The 27,188-nt window shown below is 39.3% G+C and overlaps 2 protein-coding genes across 3 annotated transcripts; one reads left to right on the top strand and one right to left on the bottom strand.

The window, feature by feature from the left end:
* Nucleotides 1–23,316, bottom strand: pomgnt1 (protein O-linked mannose N-acetylglucosaminyltransferase 1 (beta 1,2-)). 2 transcript variants are annotated; one of them, XM_034081076.1, is made up of 22 exons: nucleotides 23,180–23,316; nucleotides 22,760–22,992; nucleotides 20,237–20,339; nucleotides 18,607–18,722; nucleotides 18,444–18,509; nucleotides 17,878–17,991; nucleotides 17,678–17,795; nucleotides 15,988–16,086; nucleotides 15,741–15,868; nucleotides 13,173–13,243; nucleotides 12,528–12,603; nucleotides 10,193–10,276; nucleotides 10,018–10,059; nucleotides 9,730–9,788; nucleotides 7,841–7,913; nucleotides 6,947–7,075; nucleotides 6,465–6,590; nucleotides 4,655–4,719; nucleotides 4,495–4,539; nucleotides 4,282–4,417; nucleotides 3,000–3,109; nucleotides 1–1,991 (listed from the first exon to the last, which is right to left on the bottom strand). In XM_034081076.1, the coding sequence occupies exons 2-22, from the start codon at nucleotides 22,877–22,879 to the stop codon at nucleotides 1,910–1,912; spliced, it is 1,962 nt and encodes a 653-aa protein (XP_033936967.1). In that variant the 5' UTR covers nucleotides 22,880–22,992; nucleotides 23,180–23,316; the 3' UTR covers nucleotides 1–1,909. The 2 variants fall into 2 exon arrangements, with proteins under 2 accessions (XP_033936967.1, XP_071059043.1); XM_071202942.1 differs by lacking the exons at nucleotides 22,760–22,992; nucleotides 23,180–23,316 and adding an exon at nucleotides 19,220–19,380 and having other exon boundaries at nucleotides 20,237–20,309.
* On the top strand, nucleotides 20,287–27,138 carry LOC117445407 (interferon-induced protein with tetratricopeptide repeats 5-like). Its single transcript, XM_034081077.2, has 2 exons — nucleotides 20,287–20,297; nucleotides 25,755–27,138. Exons 1-2 carry the CDS (start codon nucleotides 20,287–20,289, stop codon nucleotides 27,049–27,051), a joined length of 1,308 nt encoding a protein of 435 aa, XP_033936968.1. The 3' UTR covers nucleotides 27,052–27,138.
* The last annotated feature ends 50 nt before the right edge of the window (nucleotides 27,139–27,188 follow it).

Genomic DNA, 27,188 nt, shown 5'->3' with positions numbered 1-27,188 from the left:
AAACGTCAGTAAAAAACATCTTTATTCATTCATCATGATAAAAGGAACTCAAACATATGTGGAACTGCACCCGAAACCCATCAAACGTACGGTGCAGAATTCTCCAAATGATCTCACAGCATAACACAAAATCAACCGTATTGCTGAGGAGAAAGGGATTTAGTTTCTTGACTAAGCAACAAGAAGCACACAAAAGAAAAGTGAAATGAAAAGACAAAAATGAAAAACTAGCTCATGAAGTAGGCAGATTCTACCTCTTCAACGTCTTAATGATGAATTCAGTCACGACACGGCCTGCAATACTGCAGAGTCAGTGGTTTTGTCTGACTGCAGAGAGTTAATGTTGTTCTCTGGGCACACAGGTACAAATATTAAAATCAAACCACTCTGCGAATACTGATCGATGCATTGAAACTGGAATCACACACTCACTCATTTAGTCGGTAGTGTTACATCAGCTGGACATTTAAATAAAAAGCTAAATGAAGTGTGTGATGATAAAAAGTCTTGGTAAAGACACAGCTGTCAGAGTCGCTGACATAATTTGATCAATTTGGACTCACCCTAATACTATAGCAGCAACCATGATCTTTCTTATTTCGTGTATAAAGATGTTAACTGTCATATATTGGGGTATCAATACAGTTGTTGACATATGGACATTTATGTTTTAGAACCTCCCAACTTCTTAACCACAGAAAACTGATCATAAGGCAAATAACAAAATCACTTTGTCAGCTGTAAAAAAGATGAGTTCACCCTGCTGCTATTTGATTCGAGGACAGCAGTTGTTTTAATTCATAAAACACACAAAGACCCTCGAATGTGTGTCTGTTCTGTGGCTCTTAAATAGTTCAGCAATGGAAGCAGTCAGTTACCTGTAGTCTGCAAACACCTAGATGAGCTTTCTGTATTGCACCTAAAGGGTATAACGGTGTAAAGTCACAACGTTCTGTTCTGACCCTACGGTGGCTGACAGAGGCCAAAACAGAGAACAGGCTCATTTTAAAAGATAATATGCAGTGACTTGTAAGACTGAAATGTTTATTTCTTTTAATTTAAAGAAAAAAGGACAGTTTTTTCCAAAATAAAGGACTACAATTAAACTAGAATTTGATTTGTTTTGACCCACAGGTCTGTTATGAACTCTTTCATTCAAACTCAATATCTAACGCTTAAAAAGATGCTGACCCTTTACATTTTCGTTAAAAAAAATATATAGGCATGTATATACATTATTATTTCATTATCTGTAAACGTTAGGCTTTTAAAAAAAAAAAAAGCACCGATCTTGATAAAAGTGGATATTTAAAAAAAGAAAAGAAAATAGCAAACAAACCACTAAACTCCTTTTTTGATTGATAGATGTAAAATAAATAGAGATAAGTTAAAACGTATGTACAAAAAGTAGTAGTTAAAAAAACACAACAACCTCCGAAATGTGGCGAGTGTTTGATTTGCGTCATTTGTACCGTTGTCGCTGAAAAAGTCACAGCTTCAAAATGAAATGTAAGAGACCGTGGAGCCGTCACAGTTGTCACGGCAACAGAAAGAGACAGCTGTTGACAGTCATATGCTGTTGACAGTCATATACTGTCTCGGTTGTTCAGTCACCAAAACCTGTTTTTTGCAACTACGTTCCTCCTCAAGCTGTTGGACGGATGTAGTAGTGCAGTTTGTAGTGTTAACCCCTCTTTCGTTGAAAAATAAGAAACTCCATTTCCCAGGTGTCCCCTCGTACACAATCTAGGAAAAGTCAGAACGTCTTTTGTGGGTCCCAGGCTGGATTTTTAGTGGTTGTTGTTGTTGTTGTTGTTGTTGTTGTTGTTGTTGTTGTTGTTGTTGTTGTCGTCGTTAAGGCCTGGGCTGGTTGTAGTGTGCATGTGTGCGACAGAGTGTAACATCGGGGCTACACCTGATCCACCACGGCTCCCTCTTCTTTGGGCGGAGGATCTAACTGAATGGGAGTGACACCGGGTGGTTTCTTCTCACTAGGTGGTGAGACAGAGATGGAGAGACAGGAAGAAGGAGACAGAGAGTGGACAGGCAGTGGAGAAAGATGAGAAAAAGGAAATAGAGAGATTTGTGTTTGCTGCTGCGTTGGGGGAAGGTTATCTGTTGGATTCTACTCAAGTGCCATTTTTAACCTACCGTATAGCAACAAAAACAAATAGAAACAACGGTTGTTGCTGATTTACTATGAATAAATCTGCTTAAATTAAACTACAAAAGACAAAAAGAGCAAACACAAGATACAAAAATAATTGTCCACAGTCAAAAAAGTATAAAAGTCAAGCTGAAGATGAGTAATGTTTGTTGTTGGGTCGTTGCTTTTGGGTCTCATCTTCCACATTTTGCGTTATGGATTCATGTACGAGTTATCGTCAAAACTTCATTTCTATGTGGAGACGCCTGGGTACTACACCCAGTTTCCATGATCACACAACCATTGTTTCAATATTATTTAAGCAGGGATGTGAGTTCTGGAACAAACACAGATCTAAAGAGTTATTAACCTTAAGTTCTTAAGTTAAGTGTCTGAGTGAGCAGATGCACTTTAACCCATACAGCTATCCGTAAAGGCATGTGCCTCGAACACACCGAGGAGCAACATGAAAATGAGGCTAATCTTTTCCCCAAGTTTTCATTAACCAGATTTTTTAGATGATTTAGCCTCAGGTCTGCTTTTTCTACGCAGTACCATCTGAAGCCACACGATGCAATACTGCAGATCAACCTGTAAAGCTAATGATCGACCCTCATTCTTGCAATATGTTGTATTTCAGCAGTAGTAGAGTAGTATCTGCTTATTTGACACAAATACAATTGTGACATTTTATGGCATTTTGAAATGTTTTCATTTCAAATGTGTAACTGAATCTGCGTGTCATATTTTTTTACTGAACACAAACATTGACAGACGAGGAAATATACATGGGGCGGACCATGCAATCTTTACGAACAAAAGTATAACTGACGCATAAATTCAGTTTACTCACGAGTATGGGGAGATTGGCACGGCCACCACCAGGACATGATTTCTTTTCCTGAAGAGCCGCCACAGGCCGCTGTGGTATCCCCGAACATCCAGGTCCCAAACATGGAGGCACTGAGCAGCAGAAGGACACAAATTATAATCCTGTTCATTATGGAAAGGTTCAGCAAAAGCATAACACATAGTTGCCTTATATATTTTTTTCCTGTGACAAAGGTAAGGCGTCAATATCAGTTTACGAAACAGCTGTAAGAATAAACTGTAGTACCTGACCACCACAACCATAAAATGACCAAATATAATACCCAAAACATATTGACAGTGAAGGTTAGTGTAACTTATATATAAGCTAATTTACACAATTAATCATCCGCTCTGCAGAGAGGGTGATCGGCTGCAATCTGCCATCCCTCCACGACTTGCACGCCTCCAGGACCCTGAGGCGGGCAGGGAAGATAGTGGCCGACCCCTCCCACCCTGGACACAAACTGTTCACCCCCCTCCCCTCTGGCAGGAGGCTGCACTCCATCAGGACCAAAACCTCTCACCACCTGAATAGTTTCTTCCCCTCCGCTACCGGCCTCATAAACAAGGCACGGCCCCCCCGCAAAGACACTTTACCTCAGCCACAACATAGACTCTATGCATTACATTAATGCACACTATGTACAACAATATGTGTTTTCTTTTCTTATTACTGTCGATTTGTATTTTTATTCCGTATTTTATTCCATTCCATTTTTTCTAGTACTCTGTGTTTTAATTGTTGTTTTACTTTTATGTATGCACCACGACACCTAGTCAAATTCCTCGTAAGTGTAAACCTACCTGGTAATAAACCTGTTTCTGATTTCTGATCTGATCAACAAAATCTATCAAATTCAAAAAATAAATCACAGGAATATAAACTTAACTTAGGTGTTTGATGTGAAAGGATATAGAAACAATTATTATACAAAGCGAAAAAAACATTTACATTCACAAAGTGGCCAAAATCTGATAGATGGATCAGGACAAAAAGAGAGAGAATCTTTTTTCCTGAAACTTTCAGAATCTTTTTACACAGAGAGGACACATATTTACTGTAAAATACATGAACAAGTGGATCTGCAATGCATAACAGGTGAACTTTAAAACAAATAAAATATATTTTACTGAATTCAGGGACTGTCTGAAAGGTAGGACATCAATGGAAAAACTGATGGTAGGATTTGGGAACAGGTGGTTAATCTTTTCTATTAACCATTGACAAGTCCACCAGCCATGTTCCAGCTCTGACTGAGTACCTTGGCGAGCTCTGTCCAGGTGGAGGTGTCTATCTCCGTCTCCATCTTAATGAACATGACGTAGGTCTTCCCCTCAGTGTCTGGAAGGAACGAGTCCTCACACGGGTTCTTGCTGTGGTCCAGCACCTCTGCTTCCCTGGACACGGACACACACACACACACACTCTTAATGTCATCTACATCACCTACAGGCTCAATGTGTATCACACTCACTTCAGCAGGTTCAGGATCTCCACTTCATACGCATCCTTCTTTAAGCTGTAAAGAACACCAAGACTGTGACTGTGTTGCATAATTATTTTCCACAAAAGGACTCATGATATGAAAAGCATAAAACCAGTGATAGGAAATCTCAAAATCGGAGTTTACAAACCTGTAAACATTCTTCAGCTGCACGTTGGGAACAGTGTTGAACTTGTGTTTCTTGAAATACACCTCCTGTGAGAGAGAAATAGACATTAATTATAGATCATCAAATAGTGTTTCACCTTGAAGATTAAGAAAAAACACGTTTCAACAGAATATTTTGTTGTCTACAGCAGTGGTTCCCAAACTTTTTGTGCCCAAGGCACACCAAAGGACAAGTAAAAATCTCAAGGCACACCTATTGTGCAAAATAGCCCTTATAACACGTGTTATCACTCATATCATGTAAAATATCGGTAAATGTGCATAATTATTTACTAATGCCAAATAAAATGTGACAAAGACAACTATATTACTCATGAAATATTTATTAACGAAATATTTCAGAAATTAATTTGAAACGTTATAAAATTAGGCTTCATCAAAGCAGCAACACACTCATTTAAACCAGACAGGTCACAACATTAAACATGAGACAAAGGAAATTCAGCACAGAGAACTGTCAATGCAAGGAAGCTGCATTGTCCATGGTCCTGAACTACAAATTATAAATGTAACATTTCAGCAGAGATGGGGTCGTTACTAAAAAAAATAATATATTACATATTACTTTAAAAAAAGTAATATATTACACTACTTCGTTACTCTCTACATAAAGTAACTCGTTACTTTACTCGCAGGGCCGGCCCGCCCCTCCCTGCAGGCAGATCACGCAGACTGCTAAAGTTTCAAATGTTCTCTTTAGTTCAGTTTCCATTGTCGCATAAGACTGATCCAGATCCTGAATGTTCTGACCATGGCTGTCCTCTGTCTCCTGCTATCTGACCGTGGCTGTCCTCTGTCTCCTTCTATCTGACCGTGGCTGTCCTCTGTCTCCTGCTATCTGACCGTGGCTGTCCTCTGTCTCCTGCTATCTGACCGTGGCTGTCCTCTGTCTCCTGCTATCTGACCATGGCTGTCCTCTGTCTCCTGCTATCTGTATATTTTGTGCAGTCTATCTCTGCTCACGCTGTTGCGTCGGCGTGTTCTCCTGCGTGTTGGCCATGTGTTGCACTGGAACCAGACACCGCAAAGACTTCAGCCGAGCACGTACGAACTGCGCATGCGTGAGTGGCAATAACTCTCCTTACCAGGAGGCGGCGGTAGTGTGTATTCGTCATTCAAAACAGGCAACAACCGGAAGACAGAGAAGAAGAACAGACTGTGATATAAACAAACAACAAATAGCGTGTGCGGTAGCTCCACCTTAGCATGTGTTCTTTGCAGGTGCTTGTTGAGGTTTGACGTGGTGTTTACAGCAGTGGATAGCAGCTTCTGGCCTGGACACAGTTTGCAGCTCACCGTCACATTCCTGTCTATTCTTCGGATGAACTCAAAATAATGGGCATACCTCCACCCCTCGAGAGTTATCGCTGACTCAGCCATGTTTATGCAGCACTGCACGTCGAGATGTGGACGCGCAAGTCGCGCAGATTCCGTACATATAAACCTACAAAGTACTGATATAGTAAATTTAAAAAATATTATTTTTGTGTAGTTGTATATTGCAATAATAAGGCATGGTGGTCACAAAATCCCACGGCACACCCGGACTTGGCTCACGGCACACCAGTGTGCCGCGGCACACCGTTTGGGAACCACTGGTCTACAGGACTATTCAAGTCAATTACAAAAAAAGTATGACAGCAGGAAAATAAATGGCCTTATACAAGACTTCAATGCTATATTGTTTCACCCTGGGTTACAGCTTTAACGTATATTATAGAGCTTTATTATTTAAATTAAAGAAATATAATAACGTTTCTCTGAGATCTTACATGAAAATATCCGTTCATGTTGAGGCCGATGATTCCAAAATGGTAGGAGCGGGACACATCGGGGATGACGCACTCTCTGCCTTTCCTCTGCTCAGGCATTCGCATCCACATGTCCCAATCCCACAGCTACAAGAGAAAACACACACAGAGAGTTCTCAGGCACATGGAAGGGCAAAGGTGGTTTCTGCACTTCCTTACGCCTTAAAATTCAAACCTTACACGCACATTCTGACCATTTCAAAAAGTGTCCCCATCTTTCTTTGAGCTCTGGTTTGCTCATATGGCTATTTAGCTCCTCAATATTCTACTTTCTTCATTACCTAGTATCTACTTATGTCTAACATTGTCTGCAAACGTCAATACACTAATCCTTAATTGACTAAATAACTGAGATACAGTATAGTCATTTTCAAAGGAACCATAACTGGTAACAGATGAAGAAAATATGCAAAAGCACCGGATAGAGTTCAGAAATCTTGCACCTTCTCAGGGGTCGGCCACTTGGGCTCCAGCTCGTCCTTGTAGAGGCTCTTCTTTAGCACCCAGCCCAGGCCGGGCATGCTCTCCACTCTGTAGAGCAGGGCGGGGTCTTCTGCTGTGTGCTCATAGCCCTGAACAACAACAAAAGCTATCACATATGCAACTTCTCAGTGGGCATCAAGCCTTCCTGCAGGTCAATCAGTGGGTAGGAAAATAATGAGGCCACATTGAGGCAGAAAGAACATTAAAAAAAGGAGAGAAAAACAAGATAATGTGCTTTGATGTTCTATATTTAGAAGAAATCCAGATCCTGCAGTGTCTCCTTACACTGTGGATCATGTTGAGTTACACACTGGGGTTAAAAGAGAACTGATAGATCTCCTCATCACATGTTCTTTTGTTGAGTCCAAACAATCCTATCTCCTCCAGAGATGTACAGATATCAGTTACACAGCCGAAAACAGGTAACGAGACACACATATGCATCAAAAGGATAATCAGTTATTGAAAGTCAATATGCCTTTGGCTGTCTGAACTGGGCTATGTGTAAAGCAGAATGTGCGGGAAGAAAATAAGTTATATTATGTAAACAGTGGAAAGTCCTTACAGATTTGCACACAGTTAAGTAACTAATAGCCGTAGTTATTAGAAAGCGTTTTATTATTATATAATTATATAAAAACTTTGCAGTAGACATGGAGCTCACAGACATACTTATTAAGCATCACTGCTGGAATGCTTCTTTGATGCAAGTTCATACATTTGACAGGCCAATAATGTATCCAGAACATAAATAAATATGAGGGACGGCTAAAAAGGAGGTGGATTTGAGTTTAGCTGGAGCTTTAAGAGGAGGGGTAGGAAGAGGGTGAGCAGGTGGAGCAGCCAGGACTCACCTGGTCGTTCCAGGCTGAGATGCAGTACAGACTGTCATCCTCATCCAGCAGGTGGACCGTCTGACTAAGAAAACTAAAGGGGAAACAGAGGAGCAATATTAGGACAGACATTAGTAGCTCCATCAGTATTACATATGACAAAACATAATAAATATGCCTTGTTGCACAAGACAGTACATTTCAAATACTACTTCATGTTGTTTTATTAGTAAATTGACGAGTATGCTATATGTATAAAGCTGCTCCATAACAATTACCATTAAAGTAGCTTTTTGTTTCCGGTTAGGGGTAGTTGATCACATTTTCACACATTTCTTATTTGTTGGGCGATTTAAATTGGCTCTCAAAACAGTATTTAAAAAATGGCCTACGCATTACATAGTGTTGAAGTACATTAGGTCTGCTGCACCCGTTTTCTTCTGGGAAAATAAATCTAAAGTTGGATTTTTTCCAGTAATCTTTTATTGTTAGGATGGGTTTGAGTCAGAGATTGACAAGGTCCTATAACTTTGTGCACTTGCCAATTCTTTAACTGTCAGTGTTTTATTCTGAACATATACAATTTAATTTACATTTTCAATGAAAGAAACGTTTTTTTTAAATGATTTATTTGTTGGCGGGTATTGAACCTGACTGGAGGTCAGTGTGTTCAAACTCTTGTGTGCATGGGGTTTACATTAGGTGAACATATCTGGCTTTCAGTCTAAAATAATATTATATGATGTTTGATTTTTCATTACATTTGCTTAATCTTGAAGAAATCATAAATCAATTATGAATTCTAATACAATACAATTCTATATTTCTGTCATTCTACATTTGAATTGTTTTGAATTTAGGACGTTGTTAGGACTCTTTATAGCAGTAAGCATAGAGTAACAGAAAGCTTGTCTTTGTTGACAGGAGGATTTTCACTGCTCTGTAACAGAGAGCCTGAAGCACGTATCAGAGAGCAGAATGAAGTAAGATGACGGCTGCGAGTGCTTCTCAGCAGTTTGAAGTCGGTGCATCAAACGGGCCGGTTAGCCCAGGAGTGGAGCTGGAGCTTTTAGAGCCCAAAACAAACAGTTCAAAGCCCAGTGTCCAACAAAGGAAGGCCGGGTTTCTAACACTGTTTAAATATGCTTCAACACTTTGGATCTACTGCCACCTAGTGGCCACTATGGCAGCTGAGAAGGTCTGCCGTGCTGATGCTGTGAGGTACAGAACATGTTCTTCAACATGATGGCAATTTTAATCATAGCTTATGTGCATACAAAATAAATAAAAATAAGCATAAACCTATTTTAATGTCAAATGAAGTAATTGGGAATAGCTCCAGTGAACAGCTGTTTTGTTCTCTCCATTCAGTTAATTTTGGCTGTGCTATTAATCATAATCATCATGAGTGGAAGGGATGGGGACAAAACAGAGTTCATGTTAATATCTGTCAAAAAAAACCATCTGTTTACAATATCAAAAAAATACCTCTAGCCACCTTACAGTTATTAGATTTGAAATGTGCAATTAACTGAACATTTAAATCTTCTTCTTTTCATTTATTTTAGATATTCTTCTCACCCATCAACAGTACAAGACACAAAAGCAAGGTTCAATTAAGAGGTTTAATGAAGTGACAGGAATGCATATCAACTATTTATATCAATTAGCTGGAGATTCTAAAACACATTTATTTAAGTAAAGTATGACAATGAAAAGCAGTTAATCTCATTTGAGATGCTGCACGTGCAAATGTTTGGTGTTTTAGCTTGAGAGTGAATTAAGAGATAATAGTAATAGTTGCCAATAACTATTTTGAAACATGAATTCATTGATAAATTCACTTATTATTATTTCCGCTCTACTCACGTGTATAATTACTCAGAGTTTGAGCATTCTGGAGGACGTACCTGAAGAAGTCGATGGAGAGATCCAGGTCTTCTTCTATGACGATGGCATAGTTGGCTTCCTGATGAGAATAAAATGTATAAAAACTGGGTCAGTAATGAAATGGGAAATCCACTGTATTAACTCCCAAGCTTAATGTTAACTGCTAGTTGTGATAAATGAATAAACTGACCAATAAAACATTTTTAAAGGCTGTTTTTGATGGAAAAAGCCCACATCTCATTGCTGATTCATCGAATAGAATAACTCGTCTTTGTTTGTTTTGAGGAAAAGGAAACCAGAGTACTTACAGGGTGAAGGTTGAAGGTTGCAGTAAGACTCGCCTTGTAGTGCTGTAACAGAAAGCAACGTTTCACACAATACAAGCAAAACGTTTTAATAGGATTATAGTTTTAATTTTTACTTGAAAATCTGTCAGATGAGATACAGTATGTTTTAACCCTTAAATAGGGTGCTAACTGTTACCTGGGACACTCTGGCATTCTTGATGCTGATGGGCGTGTGCTGAACTCCCTTCAGTCCAAACAGCTCTACCACATCCATGGGTTCCTGGGTGGAAAACACAAACAAAAAGATATGAGTGGTGGAGCGCTTCATCAAGCCCCCAGGTGGATATAGTGGAACTGTAAGGCAAACAAAAACATAGTGTTTTGTTTTTCAACAATGTTTTCCAGCATCTCACAGCTAGAGAAAAAAAGACATTTGAAAATTAATTACGTACAATAAACTAATTATTTCAATGCCTTATCAAATTAAATGAGATGTTATTGTGCTTAAAACAACCAAAATGTTGTTTTGTGACAGTATTTTACAGAAGAATGTCTAATGAAAGTCAAAACTCTACTTTACTCTCCACGATAAGGAGCACTTTGTTCTAAAATCCAAGCACTATGTATTCAGGACAAACCCTGAATACATGGCTGCTACTGAATAATGAACCAATATATGGTGGAAATAGAAATAAGACTATACTTCAGAGTCTCAAACATAGTCGTATACTAAAAAGTTGATTTGATTTCCTGATTTGAATGAACATTTTGCCTGTTTTTGACCTTTTTAAGTTCAAACTTAACTTAAAAATGGAACCTATCATGCACAATACACTTGTGTACATCTTTTATACATGATTATGTGTCCCCGGTGTATCAGGGAACTCACCAAGTGTCAGAAAACACAACCCTCTCTCTTTTCCTCCATACCCAAATCTCTAAAAACGGGGCTGCAACCGAGCTGATTAGTATTTGAATTTTTCTGACGTCAGAAAAAGGGTGCTCCGTCTATATGGGCAACTCTCTACCTATCAGGGGAATGAGAGACCGCTCGAAAACGCTGGAGACGCTGTAGTACATATGCCAGGCCTGTAAGTGGCGCTGTAGTCTGCCACAAAAGCAGAATCAGCCCTTGCAAAAACAGGGCTGGAAAAGAGCAAATAGAGCGAAATGAGGCATGGCTAAAATGCATGATTTGTTTGGTATTTTGAAAAAAAAACTTCACAGGCATGTTTTATATAGGTATGGCCCTGCAATATGTGACCCGCTCTATCGAAATCAGTCGGAAGTCGCAACGGCTCATTTCAAAATAAACGTGGATTTGCGTACAAAAATATTTTTCCGGGGTTCTGGTATTTTCAGGGGGGCGCGTAGTAATCGGCAGCGAACCGCTTCAACACGTGTATGTCTGAGTATTCACGGAATTCATTTTGTTATTCTACAGTATTGTTGTTTTATAGTTATTAACCCAATTTGTGTTCTTTGAAATTGAAAAGGATATCGCATTGTGTTTGTTACTTTCGTTGCAGTTGTATATGTCTTAAGTGTAATTTGTCTTGGCTTCCTATTTATGGACATGCTTTTATTTTGAAGGAGAGATAGCGCTGTTGACAGGAAGTTGTTGTTGCTTTGGAAACCACGTGACGGAGATTAACGGAGAAGAGTAATATCTACATATAAAAGGCGGAGAAAGTAAACGATAACGTTTATGGTTAAGTGTTAGCACCCCCCGAACAAGCTCTTACGTTGATATTGGAGATTTCAATAAATTCGAGAAAAAAAAACGGGAAAAAACAAACAAAATGAATAACGAAATTGAAACCCGAATAGTACTCCAACGAACGAATATTCGGATATTACTTGACGTCACAGCAGGCGTAACAACAGCCGGTGTTTCACGTGAGGGTTTTCCCCGGGAAACAAACACAATACACACAAACGCAAAATTAGACAAACACACACACGCGAGGTCCCCCCAAAACTAGTAATCAAAATGAAAATATCTTCCCTCCGTAGTATTTTGATCATTTGCTCCGCTGATAATCAATCAGATCGATGGATTCCAGAGAAGAGGAAACTTTAAAGGCCTTTTTCTCAAAATGATGACTCGGTGACAGTCATTATATAATGTGACATATTTTGCTTAATATTTGGAGCACAACAACAATCCAGATATCATTAGAACGCTAGGAATCTCTTCTTTCCAACAGTGTATACAACTCAAAATGTGTCTTCGGGTCAATGCGACTGATTTCGATAGAGCAGGTCACATATATGTTTCAAATATAGCATGACAGGTCCACCTTAATTCTAAAAGTAAGTTGTCAAATCAAGCATAATGTATGTATCAGTACCGAAACTCACATATTGTATCAACACTTTTATATCTGTTTAATATTGCCTACAGTATAACACCAAGTGTTTAAAATGTTTACTAAAAGTACCATAATATTTGCATTTATACTGTATTATGACCAGTATCAATACCGTAGGTTATGTTGGAAATACAGGAGGAAAAGAAAACCTGGTACCTCATAATATCCATCAATGAAGACCGTTATCATCAGCGGGTTGACGCCGTGAGCAGAAAGCAGCGACCTCAGCATCCTGAAAACAGACGATAATTAGCTCTAGTAACTTTGTTTTAGGCACAAGGGACAAATGGGTGCAATTTACTTTTTGTAAGACAATGTGATTTGTACCAATTTGACAAAGGGAGGACAGCTTGATTCTAATTTCCCCTTTTATTAATGCCAATTATATTTCTGAGGGAGGAGCTGCCATCGTTCTTCATTGTGCTTCCACAAAAGAGGCTTATTGCAGCCATTACTCTGTTTTAAACTGAGGTTATATTGTGTAAAATAAATTAAAAATGCCAACTAGAGCACCGAGTCATTTACATCTTGGAATGCTCACTGTCTGCAGGACTCGTTTATCTTCATGAAAAACTCTTGCTGAAATGCAGTTTATTAATGAAATACCAAAAAAATAAAATTGTAATCCTTTATTGATGACAGGTAAACATCAAAAATCCTAAATATTATGTTTGTTTGAAACTCTAAATAATATATCATAACTCTTTTGGAGCAATTAGCTGTTTCTGCTGCATTTCATAGAACAGGAAACAGCATTATAATACTTTTCAATTGGTTACATGGTTATTTTTCAGATCTTACCTGTAGAGGTAGTTGGGTCTGTTCCCTGCTATGACGGCCACTGGGACACTGAAGACGTTATTGTTGGACAGCTGGAGACAGACAATTATAGGGAGTGAAATAATGTGGGACACTGTGAAGCGATGAGTATTATTTTGACAATAGCGTGTAGAGTGAAATAACTGTGACTTCAAATTGTATAATACACATCTAGTACACAGCTAAATATTAAGACTTAGCTGTGTTCAAACCCTTGTGAAAAGACATATAGACGATACATAAAACATAAGCGCTTTATATGTCAAGGTATTTTATACAATCTTAGGGGAGACGATGGTAATTTTCCTGTTTTACTTTTTTTTTTTTTTAAAGGGCTCGATGCAGATTTTTAGGTTTAATATTGTATTTTCTGTCTCTTCTGGGACATGTCTCCATGCTTTAATGTTCAAAAAGCTCTTTATTTTTCTCATTCTGCCTGTGCTGCAGCACCTCTTTTCACCCTCTGTCTGAAACCAGAGCCCAGTCTGCTCTGATTGGTTAGCTGGCCGGCTCTGTTGTGATTGGTCAACCGCTTAGAGATGTCAGGCCCCTTAGCCTTTCACTTACAATATGTTGGAGCCCTAGCCAATAGAAGCGCGAGTGTTACATAATGATGTAACTATGTTACTGAAGTAAACAAAGGAGTGTGTGTGAGAGAAAAACTCTGGCGTGAATTTGGGGATTTTAGCCTTTGCAGACCATTTACATGCACAAAAAAACCTATATAACACAGCAGAGGAAAGGGAAACCCCCAAAAAGCATAATAGGGCTGTTTATTAGACATAATTAGTAGTTTCTTATGGAAAGATTTAAAAGCTGCCTGTCATTTCGACAGATTGGAACACAGAGAATTCACTAAAGGATTGTGCAACTTTTACATCCACTAAACCTGTAACAACAATAAGACCAAAAAAAACGTTGTAATTCTCAAAGCACCAGCAAAGGGTGAAATGCATTCATACAGTAACTGCGCTATTCTTCCCCTGCGCAATATGCACCTCTTTAAATTAGGGGATACGCATACATTTGTAGTGAAATTGGCTCCTTTCTATGCAAATGAGGTTCTTCGCAAAAACCATCCAATTCACAAAGACCAGTAACAGGGAAGTCATTAGCGTCTTCAGGGAGTTGGTGGCAAGTGAAGCACATAAGAGGAGTCTGCTAAAACTTGTTTATTTTTGGGACGCAGTCACTGCACTGACATAGTGACAGGATGCAGTGACAGTTGTGTCATGAAAAATAAATTAATAGAGCTCCCTTACATGTCATTTATGAAAACACATGAGAAAAGAACGAGATATAAATATTCAGTGAGATGTGTCCGTGTGGAAATGCCTGCAGCATCTCTCTTAATGGGAAGACACACTTATCTTTCTGCTGTGGGAGGATCGCTGAAAGGAGAGCTAAATGAGGCTTATTCCTACCTGGGAGGTCTATTAAATAAACATCCTGAGCCCCCCCCCCCAAATTGACTCAGCTTCAGGGAAACATCTCTACAACACCTCACCTTGTGGTGTATCAAACGCAATTATGCAATCAGGATAGAAAACAATTAACTGTATTCCATTATGATTAAAAAGAACAAGATAATCAGATTACTGGTACATTTCTGAAAATGGAGGATTACCAGCAAGATTACAGTGCTACTAAAAAAGAAAACAGCATATTGTGTTTGATGCAAAAATATCAGATTGTATTTCATCTTTGGAAGCTGAACTGTTCTGTAGGCTAATACTTTAAGTGTGAATCCATTCCTATTTATGGTTCTTAACTTTCTTTGGAATTCAGTAGGTGAACCTATATGTGCATAAAATAGTGTGTGTTAACTGTATGTTGGCTCAGATTGTATTTTGCTCTTTTAAACTGTAATACAGTATGTGCTCATGTGTGCTGAACTTTCACAAAATGATTGGCTTTGACTGAATTTGTACGACCCTGAAACGCAACCACTGATACTTTTGTAAAATGTTTTAACATTACATGTCACTTGTTAGACACTTTTACCCAAAGCAACCTACATACACTCAATACTGTGGGCAATCGCCACAGGAGCAATTTGGGGTGAAGTGTCTTGCCCAGGGACACAACGACATGCTGACTGCAGGGGGTTTGAACCTGTGCTCCCCTGATCCGAAGATCAGCGCACTAATCCGTATATACATCCATGTTTACACGCAGCGATTTTACAATGATTCACATTAATTGAATTGCAAGCAATAGCTCTATATTTTGTGAAAATATGCCCATTGGCTTCCCTGCAGAAAGTTAAATGATAAGATTGATATTACGTTCACCAGGAAGAGAGAAAAAAGGAAGAGAAGCTCTGTGAAATAGTAACAATACTCACTCCTCTGCCCCCCCTGTAGCCTATATATAGCCAAAAAGTAAATACATTTAAGAGAACTATTCCTAAAATATGCTTTTTATGAAATTATGTTAACCAATAGTCTCAACTCTGCTTGTTAAACTCTTCAGCTCTTCTTAATTAAGTGCAGAACAATGAAAAAAGCATGCAACACAGAAAAGTAAAGAGTCCAGTGCGTGTCTTACGGGGTCAGGGCTGAACTCGATGGGCGCCGGGTCTTTGCAGCTGCAGATGCTGCCGTATCCTTCCACCTTGCTGCAGAAGAGCTTCCTCCTCCTGTTCAGCTCCGTGTCGGCCCAGTGGCACTCTGCCTCTGCAAGGACGGGGGATTACAGGTACTTAGTCATCACTAGTCTTTTTGGTTTGGTCAGGTTTTGGCCTTAAAGAAGCTTTGCATTAACAAGACATAGTCAGACTAGAAGTGTGTGTTACCTTCAGAGGCGGTGAGCTGCACCTCAGTCTTCAGCAGCACCGGGTCCCCCCAGGTGGACAGAGCTGGAGACTTTGAGTGCTTCTCTCCATACACCTGACCTGGAACCGCCAACACAGTAAGGAGGTCAGAAAATGTAAAATCATAACAAAATGTGATAATTAAATGCATTTTGAAATCTAACTAAATAGTCATCCCGTCCCCTTAACCCCGAGTTGTTATTCTCTGTTGCATCCATCATCATAAGTATATGTTGACATTGTTATTTTTGTTAACACTGGGTGGCGTATTTTGTGCAACTGGTTAGGTAAGTGAGCTAACCAGGACAGGTGGCAGTTATTGGCACAGTTATGGAGCGTGCCACCATACAAGCTGCTGATTTTGTGAAGACGTTGATCACTTTGTTGTGGTTGAGCGTATGCGTCAAACTAGTTTAACAAGCTAAGCAATCCTTCTGTGACATTGAGAAGCAGTGTTCACCAATTATTTATTTTTTTACTCTTATTGAGTAAATGTGAAAAATGAAACAGGCACCAATGTAAAGTGTCGTAGTAAACCGGAGCGATTCATCGTGGAATATAATGTTCAATGATGTCAAATAAAACAACATTAAAGCTTAACTGAAACACTGAAGCTCAACTGTAGTAAGACAAATATCTGAACAAAACTAAAATAAACATAAAGAATCTAAAGGGAATCTCAAAATGTCTCTTCTTGATGCATTGTTTTTAGAAAAAATATAAAACATTATATTATTTTCTGGACATTATTTAAATAAAACGATGCATTCAGGGCAATTAAAACCAACCCTGGTTTACTTCTGCATCAGCACAGCATCTGAAAACAACCAACACCCTAACTCAGCTCTTATTTATATCAGATTTGGAAGAAAGAGTACTTCAGTGAAGTCTGGAATTTATGGACAAACATTCAGTTGTTGATCAACAATGAATAAATCGAAAAGGATATTTATAGAGCCTAATATGTCAAAACTGAAGATAGAATTTGTCTCAGGGTGTTTTTCAGACTGCACAGCTTACGACACCATCTGTCTTTAGATACTTGCAGTGCACAAGGAAACACTCCCAAAGGGGGAGGGATCACTCTCCGTCGTGAATAAACAACATAACAAATCACCACATAGACAATCCATTCAACATGAGTGATTTTATGAAAAACTAAGAAAAAATGGATGTCAACCTACCCCAAAAATGTTTTGGGGTAATTATACGGCATCAGAAAGAGTTAGGTCAGGGGTGTCCAAACTACGGCCTGGGGGCCAACTGCGGCCCGTTGTCCATTTTTGATTGGCCCTCAGCAAATTCTAAAAGTATATTGGAATATAGCCCACACCTGAAACGTGTGCTTGCCTTATATTGTACATCTTAAATATATATATGTACAAATATATTACACAGTAGGATTCCCAATAACTTATATAAAATAATGAAAACCCTATGAAAAGCTGTGATCTAGGCTGTTCTATTTTCTTAAAGCAAATTCAAGTATCAAGCATATGTTTACCTACATTGTATTTATTTTTGCTATTTTGTAACTGAATTTATGAGGCAATATATCTCACCTCTCGGGAGTGGCCCTGCCTTTCGTATATTTTATATATGAGGCCCAAGTGAAAACGTTTTGAAACCCCTGAGTTAGTTCTACTTGTAAAGCGAAAGGGTGCTCCTCTACCTCCTTTCTTCACCACCAGTGTCCACATGTCCCTCCAGCTGAGGTTGAGGGACACCTGGCTGCCCAGAGTCTTCAGCAGGTTCTTAGCAGCATCCTTCAAGTGGAACGTGCCTTCATCCTGCAGACAAAAACACAATGAGACATGCCTGTATGAACATCACAGGAATAACTGCTATCTGAGCATGGAGACAGTGACTGACCTTTATGGTGAAGATGAGGACTCGGCCACGGGTCACCATGTTGAGGAAGAGGATCATGGCATCATCCTCGTGGGGGGAGTAGGTGTCGAATATCCTCTTGGCCATCACATGGCCCTGAGACAAAAACACAGTGATGGACTTTTCGGATCTTTCTGATTTGACATTACATAAAAAAGATATTCTTATTTGGCTGTAATTCCTTATATTAGGGAAAACAATTCCCTTTATTTGCAACAGAATGCATAATATTGTTTAATTCAGTGCCTGATTTTCGATCGTAGAGCACATTGTCAAATAATGTGAGAAATGGGAAAGGAGAAGTTGACGATTTTGCAATTGTGGCATGATTAGCCAAATCGAAAAGAAAATATATTTTTGAAATATTGTTTTAAATGTACTTAAAAGTTTTATTTAAATCATTATGGTTTGAATTTCTTAAGAGAATCTACCAAACAAGGATTTATTGTTGAGTCCACCACAATGCCTCATTTGCGTAAATATTTTTTTTTGATTAAAATGGAAGGAGCGTGAATTAAACATTAAGAGAAAACAAACTCAGTGCTTACAGTTGCCTGGTTGAGAACTATCACATGGATGCCTCTGCCCTGCTCCCGCATATCATCCTCCAACACCTGCAGGAGAAGAGCAAAATATAGATATATTATCTGTCGGACATCTTTTCAGCTATGTACTTTTGTCATGAAAATACTTTATTTCATTTGAACTCACTGTGGTGCCGTCCACTGCCACGTAGACCTTGGAGCGGCTGGCGTACACTTCAATGTCCAGGACTTTGCGTCCACTAGCCGGCCTGCGTGGCGTCTCCATGTTGGGAACAATGTCCTCTAAAAAAGGAGCATAGGACTAGGATTAGCTTGTCTACAATGTAGCCATACATTCAAGATGCGAGACATAGAAAGCAGTGCTTCAAAAAGCTACACGTTGATGTCTCACACATCAGCAAGGAGGCTCCAAGTTTTGCCCTCAATAAAAGACTTTGAAAACCAGAAAAAGGTTTGTAGAATACTCAATTCTGATTGGTTAATTACGGCATTCAATCACCTGTTATTTTTTAAAAGCAGACCACTGCTATGAATAACGGACTGTAAATTGAACCCTCTATTATCCTTTACTCAAAAGATCAACACACACATAACTCCACCTTTTCAGCCTCATATTAAGACACCTCACTCTTCAAACTCTGGACTTCTAGAGAGCAAATTAAGGTGGACATCCTTTAGACCCCGTTTACACGAGGACAATATGGGTTGTATCCGCATAGTTTCTCCTGCGTATAGCCCTTTCGTTTACACGAGGCCGTAACAAAACAATAGAAACAAACCCCGCAAACGATAATGGGTCCCAAGGTGGATAGATCTGCAAACGGAACGCTCTGGGGGGTCAAATGGCTCCGTGTAATCGCCTGTATACAATCATTTTCTGATAACGATGAAATAGCCACGTCTCCCTCTCCCCACGTCTCCTCAGAGATCAGCTGCTGGGCTGTCAGAAGAGGGGGAGGAAAAGAGAGGCTCCGTTTATTATTCTTATATTATTATGTAGAATCGTTATCAATTTGTTTTAAAGCTCAATAAATAACAAAGAAGACCTCTGACCGGCACTTTTCTAATTTTGTCCGGAAGATTTAAACTTTAACGGACATGTTGACCGGCGAACATTTTTTGTTAACGGAAACTCTGCCGCACGGTTCCCTCGTCCCTTGGAAGAGGCAGAGAGGTGGGTGTTTTTCATCTGCTGGTGGACTACTGGAGAGATTTACAGCAGGAGCGCACTCCGTCCACCGCGGAGAATAAACAGAAGGGCAACCATGGCAACCATGCTCCGGGGTCTTCTTCGCTGCTTTTGGTGTATTTTGTGGCGGCAGCAGCGCCACTTACAGGCCTGGCATATGTAATAGCATGGTGTGAATGGACACGTTAATGAATCAAATGCGTGTGAACGGAAGACTTTTTTGAAACCGCATACAAACGCAAACGTTCCCGTGTAAATGGGGTCTTAGTTTTCAAAGATTGAAAATATTCAGAAAAAGACTAGAACTGATCGTCAGACCAAATCTTGAGGGGTGAGACTATATTTCTAGAAACAGGCCTATAGAGTACAGGACACGGATGGCTACTATCAATGGGAGCCTATTTAAATAATTGGACATTTAAGTATGTAAAACTTTGGAAAGAAAAGCTAATGGACTGATCAAATAAACATGCATTAGCCGATTGTCCTTACACTTGTGTTCTCATGACTATAATGAGTGCCACATTCCTATTTTAGGCTACAGTGCTTGTGTTAAATAGAATCAAACCCAGATGGAAACAGAATAAGCACTGGACAGGATTCTCACCATATTCTTGAGCTGCTGCATCTTCACTGGCGACTCTTCTGGTGTCCAAGATGAGTTTAATGTTGACTATGACCGTAATCAGCAGAAACAGCACAGCACCAGCCTGTGAAAGGGGGACAAATACATGTGTTTTCTAGTCAAGCCTTTCTTAGGGCCACAGCTGAAAATCTGATCGTTGCATCTCTCTCATAGTCTTTCTCCACCTTATCCTCTTGAAAAAAGATTACCAAATGTGACCTGCTCCATCGAAATCAGTCGCATTGACCCGAAGACACATTTTACTAGCTTTCTAATGATATCAGGATTATTTTTGTACTCCATATATTAAGCGAAATATGTCACATTATATAATGACTGTCACAGAGTCATCATTTTGAGAAAAAGGCCTTCAAAGTTGTCTCTTCTCTGGAATCCATCGATCCGATTGATTATTAGCGGAGCAAATGATCAAAATACTATGGAGGGAAGATATTTTCGTTTGGAGGGGAAGCTCGCGAGTGTGTGTGTGTGTGTGTGTGTGTGTGTGTGTGTGTGTGTGTGTGTGTGTGTGTGTGTGTGTGTGTGTGTGTGTGTGTGTGTGTGTGTGTGTGTGTGTGTGTGTGTGTGTGTGTGTGTGTGTGTGTGTGTGTGTGTGTGTGTGTGTGTGTGTGTGTGTGTGTGTGTGTGTGTGTGTGTAATTTTACGTTTGTGTGAATTGTGTTTGTTTCCCGGGGAAAACACTCACGAGAAATACCGGCTGTTGTTATGCCTGCTGTGACGTTAAATTACTCCGTTCTCCGCTTGTAATTATGCCGTTACAAGCTTCAAAGTTGTATCTATCATCTGAATTTGCCGAAACAAGTTTAATATTCTGAAAGCCAAGACTTTGTTTAATTGAAATCAGATGAAAACAAACTGTAACGGACCCTGCCGTGTTATCTATGATTACTCTACTCTTATATTCATAATTTCAGCCGGAGGGAGGGGGGGCTGCGCTGCGGAAGAGCAGATTGCGAATGAGAGGTGCCTGTCTTCGTCCCTTTACAAGCTTCAAAAATGTATTTATTGTGTGATTTTGGAAATAAAAGTTTCATATTCTGAAAGCCAAGACTTTGTTTGTTTAAAATCAAACAAAAACACCCGAACCCCGAAAAAATAGTTTTTTACGTAAATCCACGTTTATCCACGTTATAAATGAGCCGTTGCGACTTCCGACTGATTTCGATAGAGCGGGTCACAAATGTTGTGACTTTTTTTTCTAACTGACTTTTTGTAAAGTCCTCAAGAAATGTCAGATAAACCAATATTGATGAAGGAGAAGTTGGCATGAGTTCTGCAACTGTGGTGACCTCGCCCTTTGCTGGCTGCTGCTCTGGCTGCTTGTCTTTGTGTTTTGTGATGCAGATGCCAGTAGGTGCGGTTGTTTACTGGGAATACCTGGGCCCGGTGTTCCCATTATTATAAGAATACACTCATTCCGCAAGGAGAGAGAAAGAGTACACCCTGTTGCTGCTCTTTGTTTTTTTAATTAAGCACAAAACACTCAACAAGCTCTCTTTTCATATTTCGTAGCTGGTCTCGAAACAACTTTTACTTTAAAAAGATAAAGCAACATTTCCTGAGGAGAGTATCCATTTTTTTTAAACCTTTATATTGTCTACTTTAATATACTGTTTCTCTATTTATAGGCATGTAGTCGGTCTAATTATGCACATACTTTTATTAACTTTGAATCATTTTTGCAATAACTTTCCACCACACGTATCATTTTAATTGCATAATATTTGATCCCTACATTATAACTACCTCACTATCCTGTGACTCTGATTCTGATTTGTAACTTTCATGATATCTCTTTATATAATCATGCAAATGTAATGGGTGCATTGTTGTGAGAGCATGAGATGTTAGACTGTCATTGCCAGCTGAATAAATGACAAAAGGAACTTGGAAATTCAAACATTATAGACACAGTTAAGCCATTAAAAGAGTAAGCAAGTGTATTTTGGTGAAGAAGCATAACTACCCTATTTGAGTTGTTTTCATCTTTGTAAAGCAACTAAGTAAATGTACTCAATTACAGTAATCAAGTACAATTTTAAGACTTGAGTTACACCAGGAGTACAATCTACAAGCTTCCCTGCAGTATGCAAAGTAATTCTAAGTATCTCCACCTATCCCAGCTTTAATAAACCTATTAATGCATCAATAATTATAATCAAAACATATAACAAATATTATTTTGGAATGTGCCATTCGGCATAATGAGTACTTTTACTTTTGGTACTTAAAGTATGTGTTGTTGCTCATACAGGACTTTTACTTGTAACAGAGTATCCCTTCCCTACACTTTGGTATTTCTACTTTTACTTAAGTACACGAAAGGAGTACTTCTTCCACCTCTGTTTTTTGTAAACCTAACACCAGTAGGTATTTAATGTGTTTGTATCAACGAGTGTGCATTTTGTTCTAGGCTGCCTGCAACACAAACCAAGACCATCTTTGACACACCTCCATGTGGACAGACAGTTGTTTCTAACTTACCTGACAGAACCGACGAACCGCCCTCTTGTTGGTCAGCTTGTATTTCCAGGTGAGGTACAAGCTTCTTTGCTGGCGTGGGATGAAAGGCTTGGCTCGGGGATTGGGTGTCCAGGCGTCCATCCCGGACAACAGAGCTCAGACCCTCCACCTGCCCTGCTCCACCTCCTGCGGCCGGGGCATGCACTGCTCCACAACACCACCGACTGAGACGCGGCTGGGTGTCACATCATCATCTGAAACACACGAGTAAAGCACCCCAGGGGTCAGAAGTTAAGTTAGCTCATCACCCAGTATAGCTAACGGTAGCTATAGCTGAATATTTCTAGACAAGCAGAGTAACTAGGCACTTTTAGTACATTAGCTAAGTATGACACTCTCTAAACGTCTCCCCTCTGCAGAAATACAATAGGTACCACTCACTGGGTCGTCGTTTAAATATCGTATACAGTAAAACAATTCAGAAAAGTCGCTTGTACAGCTGCTACATGCTAACAGGGATGTATTAAAAATAACGGTGTTTGTGTCGCAGAGCAAACTACGTCACCGCGCTTCTTCTTCTTCTTCTTCTTCGCCTTTAAAAACAGCTGTGATCATTACTGCCCTCAGCAGGAAACCCATGTGTTAACCTCAGTGACGATTCAGTTTATTTGTAGATATCCAGTTCGTGACTCTCATGTAATGTATTATCATTATTGTTTTATATATCTTTATTGAACAATGACCATGCATACAAATACATTCATCTCAAAAAGAGAAGAGTTGCTACATGCCAGATTGTAGCTAATTTCCACCTGCAGTCCCTGGGCAGGTACATATACTGTTTAACAATCAACAACATTAAAACATGTCCAAGTACCTATCACACTAACAATTAAAATAGATACAAATACAGATGTAGAAAATATAAATGTTAATACATGTGTCAATATAAATATAATTGTACAATTCATTTAAATGAGCATCTCAAATTAAAGTAAAATTAATGTTGGCTAGACTAGTTGCCCTATGTCCATTTTCTTTTTGCATTATGGGAAAAAATGTGAAAATCTGTGGTTTCAAGATCAGCTTGAATCCTAATCCAATGTTTGATGGCCATACATGAGAAAGTAGTGCACATTGAGTTAATGATGTCAACATCTTCTTTTTGAAAGGTAAATCTAAGAACCATGCATGCCTAAACATAAACAACGTTAACCTTTAGTAACCTTATTGATAAAGGTTAAAGATGAGTCTTTTAAAATGATATCTAAATATTACACTGTCTGCCGATCAATACATGCAGAAAAATATAATAATAAAAAAAGCCACCAACTTCCAACCAATGAATATTCACAAACCGTTATACACTTATTTGGCATGTTTCTTGCAACAAAAACGGTTAGCCTTTGAATATCTGTGATTGATCATATTTGCCAGAGTTTACTGGGAAAATGTTGTGTTTGCCAGGAGCTTCAGGATCACATTTTTGCAGAATGAAACACACAGAATCACAAGGCAAAAAACAATACCAGCTTGGTTTTCCTGGCTGCCTTCCATTTTTCTGTAAATGTCCCTCTAGATTAATTTGGAAAATGGTGTGGAATAACTGGGACTTGAAGTTCTTATATATAAACTATAATCAATAAAAACAGAGGGCGTGTGATGTGATCAAGGTGGATATGCAAGTGTGAAAAGATGTGTTTTGAGACGTGATTTGAAAATGGAGGTAGAGTCAGTATTCCGATGTTGTTCTTGCCTTGAAAGCCAAAACTTGAATTTCAAGGAAAAATAGATCTCCATACAAATCTGTTCAGTCATGAAAAATGTGTCTGGGAAAAGTACGTCTTTTGCAACCTTGTACATTACGTTCACACATAAGTTGAACATTACTGATTTTATGGTGCTGCACCCAAAGCAGCAGTGTACAAAGTGTAAAGAGCAGAAATAGACTTCTAAGATTAAGCAGACTGCAGCTGGATGATGAGGTGAGCTTCTGACTTTGTATGTTATTTCTGAAATCAGTCACAATTTGAATATGTATAACATTTTGGATCCATAGTCACTGATCTGATTTAGTCCTCCATTGTCTCTCGGCTCGAGACTTTATATACCTGTCTATACAAAAAAGTTGATTTATTCTGTTTTATAGTTATGTGTTTTACATATTTTTATTAGCCTATATAATATAATTAATTATAACACTGATACTGCCGTCTAATATATATATTTGATACTCTGTTGTATATCCTATATTATATTGCTGTTTACTTGATATTATGTTGTATAATATGTCTACCTTTCACCATGACTATACGTTATCATATATTATACATTATATCATATGTTACAAATTGTTCAAATCTTATTCTGTGTTTAGTATTTGCTTGTTTATTTTGTAATTTTCTTTATTTAGTTTTACACCTCTTATTATGTCTTTCTCGACATCAATTTCTCTACTGTGCTGTCATCTCTTTTCCTTCTATAACTTCCTTCTTAGTTTTATCCATTCTTTGCTATTTATGGTTTCCTTCCTTTGTTAACTTGTCTTTCTTATTTCTTTCACTTTCCCTACTTTTCCTCTCTTCTTTTTACTTCCTCTCTACCATTGAAACTTGTCCTTTTTTAACTTTATTTCAATGTCAATCTTCTTATTTTCACAACTTTGCTTTCCTTCATCACTCCTTCCTTATTCCTCTCCTCTCATTTCATTCATTATTTACCTTTCTGCTGTCTTTCTGTCCTTCTTTTTTGTTGTTTTCATTCAATCAATCAAACAAACAAAACAGCAGTGGTCGTCGAAGAAACACCGGGTGGGGATCTGCACTCTACTGAGTACACTATTATTCCCTCGGACACTCCTTCCTTCCTGTTGATTCAATGTTTCATCTTCCTTCATTCTTTCAGATTATGATAATATCATGCTTACATTCCACAGCATGCAGAGCACTTTATATTACTGTACAGCACAAGAGCTCTGACACTTTTTATTTTGTATCTCTTCCAGTGCTGCTCAGAGTCAAACAGGACTGGAGGCCCAACTGGAGGCCCTGCAGTGCCACTTCACCTGGGATCTGGACCCGAGCAGTTCCAAGCTTTTCTGTCTCAGGGACAAGCTAGAGGACATCGGCACAGAGGAGGGATACAGCTGGCTGGGTCACATTTACAACCTGCAGGGGTTCATCCACTACCAGCTGGGCTTCAGCGATGACGCCTACCGTTTCTTCAGCAGGGCTGCAGAGGCCTTCCGTCAGATTAAAAACACTGTCTCAGATGAGGGTCCTTGGTTGGTGGTGAACCACGGGAACCTGGCTTGGCTGCACTACCATGAGGGAGAACAAGCAGAGAGTGAGGCTCACCTGTCTAAAGTCAAGTTCCTGATGAATGAATATCCATCTCCATCCCAGGAGGAGCTCCATCCAGAGATCTGTGCTGAAAAAGCCTGGACCCTGATGAAGTTCAGCGCAGACAAAATGCTGCTTGCTGCGGATAACTTCCAGAGAGCCATCAGGATGCAGCCGGACATGGTGGAGTGGCACACCAGCCACGTCATAGGGTTGGAGAATGCTCTTAAGCACAGAGAGAAAAACATGGGGGCTGATATCTTTGATAAATTGAAAATCGCCAAGAAACATGATCCAGATAATTTGTACCTCACTGCGCTGTACTTTGAGGCATGTGCCAAGAGAGGGAAAAAAATGGAAACTGAAGCACGGGAGTTGGCTAGAAGAGTTTTAAGAAAGCCCATCAGCAGCTACAGTGGTTTAAAACCGTTACTAAGGCTGTACAGAATCTATGTATCCATGGATGAGGCCATTGACTTGGCAGAGGAGGTTCTGGAAAGACATCCACATGAGCGTTACCTCAAGAGATGTGCTGCAATCTGCTACAAGAAGAAGATCTTTCTGCACAGGGACAATCCTTTGGAGAACGGTATGATCGATCGAGCAATCAGTCTCCATAAAGAAGTGATCACTCTTTACCCTTTTTCTTCACTTACAAGGAAAATATCTCTGGCAAACATCTATGCCGAGTCCAATGACCAAGGAAAAGCTGATGAAATATACGAGGAACTGCTGCGAAGTGACTTGGGTGCAGAAGGGGCACAGATGCTTTACAACAACTACGCACAATATGTACACCGCTTTCGAAAGGAGAGCTACAAGTCGATAGAATATCACATAATGGCAGCAGCAATAACGCAACAATCTTGCTATCGTGAGAACAGCCTCAGAACTCTGGAGAAGATCAGAGTAAGGGGCAGAAACAGAATGTGCAGAGAAATAGATGAGTTTCTGAAAAACATACAAGACTGAGAGCTTCTAAGTTGGACTCCTATTCATGGTGGTAGCAGTCGATGCAAGATAACCCAGGCCTGGACAGGTCTTCCAGCTTCTCTTGGGATCCCCCCAACACTTTTCCACAACAGATAAGATATACAGGAGTTGAAGGA

The sequence above is a fragment of the Pseudochaenichthys georgianus genome, chromosome 4 (genome assembly GCF_902827115.2).
Source record: "Pseudochaenichthys georgianus chromosome 4, fPseGeo1.2, whole genome shotgun sequence".
Classification (NCBI taxonomy): Eukaryota; Metazoa; Chordata; class Actinopteri; order Perciformes; family Channichthyidae; genus Pseudochaenichthys; species Pseudochaenichthys georgianus.
This window is presented reverse-complemented; position numbering and strand designations above follow the sequence as displayed.

Excerpts from the sequence above, each read along its gene's own strand:
- pomgnt1 (XM_034081076.1), bottom strand. The coding sequence starts at position 22,879 with ATGGACGCCTGGACACCCAATCCCCGAGCCAAGCCTTTCATCCCACGC. Across the intron at positions 17,992-18,443 it reads TAGTTCTCAACCAGGCAACT|GGCCATGTGATGGCCAAGAG; the intron begins GTAAGCACTGAG and ends TTTTTGTCTCAG. Across the intron at positions 7,076-7,840 it reads TCTCAGCCTGGAACGACCAG|GGCTATGAGCACACAGCAGA; the intron begins GTGAGTCCTGGC and ends GTTGTTGTTCAG.